This window comes from Austrofundulus limnaeus, unplaced genomic scaffold, assembly GCF_001266775.1.
Source record: "Austrofundulus limnaeus strain Quisiro unplaced genomic scaffold, Austrofundulus_limnaeus-1.0 Scaffold321, whole genome shotgun sequence".
Lineage (NCBI taxonomy): Eukaryota > Metazoa > Chordata > Actinopteri > Cyprinodontiformes > Rivulidae > Austrofundulus > Austrofundulus limnaeus.
The window spans coordinates 207,556-213,934 of record NW_013952723.1 but is presented as its reverse complement, the minus strand read 5'-3'; the positions used below and the strand labels follow the sequence as shown (position 1 = coordinate 213,934).

General features: G+C 39.6%; 1 protein-coding gene across 1 annotated transcript in view; it reads right to left on the bottom strand.

The window, feature by feature from the left end:
• The window catches only part of adad2 (adenosine deaminase domain containing 2), a 19,435-nt gene that overhangs the window by 7,432 nt on the left and 5,624 nt on the right, over positions 1-6,379 (bottom strand). Inside the window, exons 5-9 of the mRNA XM_014022267.1 lie at positions 5,662-5,790; positions 5,440-5,590; positions 5,000-5,170; positions 3,876-4,090; positions 1,410-1,644 (exon numbers count right to left, since the gene is read on the bottom strand). Coding sequence (XP_013877721.1) covers positions 1,410-1,644; positions 3,876-4,090; positions 5,000-5,170; positions 5,440-5,590; positions 5,662-5,790 — 901 coding nt within the window. The remainder of the gene's footprint in view (positions 1-1,409; positions 1,645-3,875; positions 4,091-4,999; positions 5,171-5,439; positions 5,591-5,661; positions 5,791-6,379) is intronic.

Here is a 6,379-nt window from a genome sequence, read left to right as displayed (position 1 = left end):
GGTGAATCCAAACATGGTGCCGAGAAGCTCTCCGACGACGGGCTCTTGCTCTGAGTAAACAAAGCCAACCTACTCTCTCAATTTCATCCGCCATTGTACGTACAAAGACCGGCAGAGAGGCTCCGCCCTTCTTGACGGGCGATTCGCGCGTCAAGCATAAATAGCAAGCGTCTGACCTCAAAGTGCACAAGCTTCAAACTTCAGCGTTGGCTGCGATTTTGACGCTGAAATCGCGTTCGGTGTGAACGCACCATAAGACCAGGCTGAGAGCAGCGGCGCCCTCTACTGGATGAAGGCAAAACTCGAATGGAAGAAATGTTAATCTAATAAAACATTATTCGACATTTAATCATAAGTCGATTAATTGTTTGAATCCCTATTTGCACCACTGCATCCTTTTATATGGCGACTCATCTTACATGTATGTTTCTCAGAACACAAAGTTTAATTAAAAAAAAAAGGTTTTCTCAATAATTTAAAAAAACCTGCAATATTTCAAATGATTGAATGTTACTTATTAACACAAAGTGTGGTCCAACATACAGTATTAATATTAGTTGTGAAYAATCCTATGCAAAATGCAATCATGTAAAAAAATAAAATAAAAACAGATTTTGTCAAAAAGGGTTTTAAATAAAATAAACTAAATTTAGACGCAGCCTCTTAAGAGGATTTTTGGGTTGCTTGATATTTCCTAAAAGCATTCAAGATCTTGCTTTAGAGTTTGTGTGCGACAAATGTAAAAATATYTATTTGGCCATTCAGTACATTCACACTGCTGAAGCAATCTGTGATTGTGAACTGGCTGAATAGATGAAAGGAAGGTTTCCAGCAGGCAGCACTTAAAACTGCCACTTACACATTTGTGGTGAGAAACCCTGCAGTGAAACCTCAGGACCTGAGCAGTTTTGTCTATACAGATAATGTTTGGAGAAAATATTGAGCGACAGCAGAAAGAAAGGCTGACATAAGCAGATGGTTGTTAGAGGTAACTCGTTAAACCCAGACACAGATACAATTAACCGCTTCATCACTGAAAACCAGTTAAACAAGCTGGGAATTTAAGTTAACATCTAAATCCATGGTGTCGTGCAAATGTCATGGTTTAAACTGTAAGAGAAAAACAAGAACAGACAGTAACACTGCAAGCAATATGTCTGTCCTGCACTCTAGATAGTGGACATTTGTTGTTTGCGGCTCCAAAGCCAAAAAGATGGCAGGAGCCCCAGGCCGTGCAGGGGATGTCATGCAAGCCAGCTGCACAAAACTCATCCCAGGAAGAAACTGCAGTACAGTCACGTACTCTCAGCAAAAACACAGAACAGAACCGGACATAAATTTTTAAATGAGGGCATTTACTGTCCATTTTTCTCCAACTACTGTTTATAAAAACAAATTAAACAGCTTACCCCTCAACGACGTTGCCCGTGCGACAGTCCAGAACTTCGATGTCTTTGTCTCCAAGACACCAGTTGATGCTGAAGTGGTCGTGCGGCGGCAGCGACCCAGCAGGTCCAACRTAGTCATCGCTGAGAAAGATGATGTTGTGTTTCTTATAGAAGGGAGGCAGAACTCCATCCCAACCATCTCCCAGGCGCTTGTTAGTGATGTCAGACACCTTCTCATTCAAAATCTTCTGGCCTCCTAAATGGAATTAAATTGGGGGTAAAAATGTGTTTAAAATGCACCTCCTGTGCTAAATATGATACAGATTTGTATGGATTTCATTTGAAAATAAACCCTTTGAGTTGTGGCACACAACTTAAATTAGGCCATCTGCAAATTTTGGTTAAATTTAAGACTTTTAAAGACCATTATAATTTAAATTTCAGACTTTTTACTTTTGAATTTCCTTTAAAGCAAGACATTTTGATTTATGTCTGTAAATAAATGAATTTTGATAGGGCTGCTGCTTGATGGGACTTAATTCTGTTACAGCGTATTAATGTCTGAAATCGTCGAGACAGAACAAATGAACTCTGACAGCCAATAAGACGTTTGACAGAAAAATGAACAAATGTAAAATTTAAAACATAACTAAAGCTGTCTTAAAGACGTAAATTTGGAAATCTGAACACATGGTTGGTTTGTTAAAAGATAAAACTGAAACAGTAAAATGTATGACTTTTTAAGACCCTGCAGAAATCCTGACTCGTGTCCAAGACCTTAACTGGTGGAGTCATCGGTTTTTCTTGTTGCTTCTCCACACAATAAAACTTCACCTTTAAAAGTCTCTTAAATATTTCAAAATCTGACCAAACCAAATGATAATAAAAAAGATAAAATCATCAAATCTGTTTCTATCACCTCTAAAACATACAACAATCTGGTTACTAAACTGCTGTGATAAATATAGACAGTGGGGAAAATAAGTATTTGGTCAATAACAAAAAGTTCATCTCAATACTTTGTTGTAYATCCTTTGTTGGCAATGACAGAGGTCAAACGTTTTCTGTAAGTCTTCACAAGGTTGGCACACACTGTTGCTGGTATGTTGGCCCATTCCTCCATGCAGATCTCCTCTAGAGCAGTGATGTTTTGGGGCTGTCGGCGGGCAACACGGACTTTCAACTCCCTCCAAAGGTTTTCGATGGGGTTGAGATCGGGAGACTGGCTAGGCCACTCCAGGACTTTGAAATGTTTCTTATGAAGCCACTCCTTTGTTGCCCTGGCAGTGTGCTTGGGATCATTGTCATGCTGAAAGACCCAGCCACGTTTCATCTTCATTGCCCTTGCTGATGGAAGGAGGTTTGCACCCAAAATCTCACAATACATGGCCCCATTCATTCTTTCATGTACACGGACCAGTCGTCCTGGTCYCTTTGCAGAGAAACGGCCCCAAAGCATGATGTTGCCACCCCCATGCTTCACAGTTGGTATGGTGTTCTTTGGATGCAACTCCGCATTCACTTTCCTCCAAACACGACGAGTTGTGTTTTTACCAAATAGTTCTACTTTGGTTTCATCTGACCATATGACATTCTCCCAATACTCTTCTGGAACATCCAAATGCTCTCTAGCAAACTTCAGACGTGCCTGGATATGGACTGGCTTAAGCAGGGGGACACGTTTGGCACTGCAAGATCTGAGTCCCTGGCGTCGTAGTGTGTTGCTGATGGTAGCCTTTGTAACATTGGTCCCAGCTTTCTGCAGGTCATTCACTAGATCCCCCCTTGTGGTTCTGGGATTTTTCCTCACCGTTCTTGTGATCATTTTGACCCCACGGGCTGAGATCTTGCGTGGAGCCCCAGATCGAGGGAGATTAGTAGTGGTCTTGTATGTCTTCCATTTTCTGATTATCGCTCCCACAGTAGATTTCTTCATACCAAGCTGCTTGCCTATTGCAGATTCAGTCTTCCCAGCCTGGTGCAGGTCTACAATTCGGTTTCTGGTGTCCTCCGACAGCTCTTTTGTCTTCACCATAGTGGAGTTTGGAGTGTGACTGTTTGAGGTTGTGGGCAAGTGTCTTTTATACTGTTAACGACTTTAAACAGGTGCCATTAATACAGGTAATGAGTGGGGGAAAGAGGAGCCTCTTAAAAAAGAAGTTACAGGTCTGTGACAGCCAGAAATCTTGCTTGTTTGTACTGTAGGTGACCAAATACTTATTTTCCACCATTATTTGCAAAAAAGTTATTTAAAAATCAGACAAAATGATTTTCTCAAATATTTTTTCACATTTTGTCTCATAGTTGAGGTCTACCTATGATGTCAATTACAGGCCTCTCTCATCTTTTTAAGTGGGAGAACTTGCACAATTGGTGACTGACTAAATACTTATTTTCCCCACTGTAATCATGTTGCACACTGCTTCTGTATTTGACACGTTTCAAATGTGTGATGTATGAAATGACTGCTTCAGTATTTGTTTTTACCGAGCACTATGCTGGTGATGTAAAGAGGCTGAATGAAGTGACTCAGCAGYGCTCCCTGAACTCCGGTAACAGTCCAGCGGCACAGCTTGTCGCTGCCGGACATGCAGCACACTCTGGCACCCCACAAACTCGGCTCAAGGTAAGCCACGGGAACGAGCAGGCCCTTGGCGTGATACTGCAGCTTCATCGTGGCCCAGCTCACGTTTGTTAAATCCCTAAAAGCATGACATCCAATTTTATTCATCTGAAAGCATTTCTAACACAGAAAAATGCTTCTAAGTTCACAGGAAGACTAAGTAAACAAAATCTCAGAAGTCATATGGTTTGACAGGGTTCCTACAGTTTAAGGCAAGCTAAATTTAAGACTTTTTAATGCCAAGTGAAATCAAATTTAAGACCAATTTCACAAACACAAATGACAAAAAAATTAAAACTGTGGCAGAAACTCATGAATCAAAGTATTTTTGGTTGAATTATTTAAATATTGCTAATATAGACCAATTGTTTTATCCATATCTAACAGCTATTTTGTCAAATATAACAACAAAAACATTCTTAGCAGTCAGTTTTAAACTTAAATGAATTTCTGAAAATCCTCTAACAACCTAAAATTTGGAGTTTTATGACCCACAGTGGGTTCTCAACCTTAGCTTGCTGTAGTTGAAACCTTCAAGTGCCAAATTTTTGTAAGAAATATGAATGTATTTTTGGAAAGACGACATTAACATATTAGAAAACAAATTTCACATTGCTCAGATGGACAGTTGTTGAGATATTTGCATGTGAAGTAACAGGAAGTGATGTCAATGGGGAATGTCGCATGTGAATATTTCAAAAATAAATAAATGGTACCAAGTATTTTAATATTTGATATGAATTACAGTCATCCTATTTACAATGTGTTAACATTTACATTTTTAAGACTTCTGAAGATTGATTTAAGACCTTTTGAGGCTAATTAATTCCTTATTTTTGGAATGATGAATTCAAGGCCTTTTAAGACTTTTTAAGGATCTGCAGGAACCCTGTTTGACAAAAATTTTTAAATCTAAATTACATTACTGCCTTTTCATGCAAAGAATAGCTCTGGGAACATAGTATGAAAATCAAAGGAGTGACTGTACTTAAAGTAGAAATCCTTGGCTGCTCCCTCGGGGCACTGATTGGTGTAGAGATGCAGGCTGGTTTTAGGTTTGAGCTGCAGCTGGTGGCTGTCTACACTATTCTCAAAAATACAGCTCTCCTTGGCCTTTGGATCAGCATCAGAAAACAGCAAAAGCTGTTTGTACAGGAACCTGAACACAAGCCAGAAAAACAAAGAATTATCCTCCAGTTCTTTCAGTGAAACAAACATTTATCAAAGATGAAGCGAGTGTCAGTCGGACATTCAGGACTTTATGCTGAATAATATTAAATAAAATAAAGTTGTGTTATGATCTGGTGAAGTTGGCTGTAAAACGGTCTTGCCATTTTCCTCTCCGCAGCTCTAGTTCAACACTCAACTGTGAGCATTCTTGAGATTCGTTTGAGGTGGTTATTCATTCAGTAAAGGAGCGTTCTGTACCTCAGGAGAGCCCTTCTGGCGATGATGATGGCGTGGCAGTCATGAACCATCATCCCATTGTAGCAAAGCCACTTGCTGCAGCTTGAACGGCCAGCTCCCACTGCCACCACTTTGTAACGCTTACATGGACGACCCGCTGTATCCAGCACCTCTGTGGGGAAACGAAACTCTTCAGCAAAACTAACTTTGACACAGCAAACGTGAGGGCTGCGGGCCGCTTACCGCTTATCAAGACAAAAGCAGCCATGTGGCTTTTACAGGCAGAAAACTCTGGACACATTTTCAGGAGGCTGTCGAACKTCTCACTGCTTAAAGCTGCCATGTGATTCTTGTGCCAGTCCATGAGCCAAACTGTAAGATGAACAGAAGATTCATGGAAAATAAATACAAAAGATTAAAAACAATGCAGTATTTTCATTTACTTAATACACAAAACTTACATTTCTTATCAGGTGTTGAAGATGCATTTCCATAATAAAGTTTTTATAAATACACAAAACAGCCTTTGATGTGGCAGATTCTTTGGTCTACATAATCTACAAAAACAATCAAATCTAGAAATTATAAATGTAAAAAATAGTGATGTTTTTCTCTTGGTTGACTGAGCAGCAGGGTATGGTGTGACCATAGACTTGAATAACATCACTAGACTAAGCCCCGCCCATACCATACACAGGTAATGTCTGTGACAACATGGAGGAGCAGAAACAGACCAAACAGGACAACAGCTCACAGCCTCCATAGAAACTAATAGATAAACAGCAGCTGAACTGGATCTGTTTCACAGATTATCTGTCACGTTTTTACAATAAATTAATAATTATGTTAATTTCATTCAACATTCATGTAAAACAGCAGATTTATATTAGAAAAATATATAATTTATAAGTAACAATGATCTAAACCAGACCTGAAGTCAGCCTGTAACTTAGACTTTAGC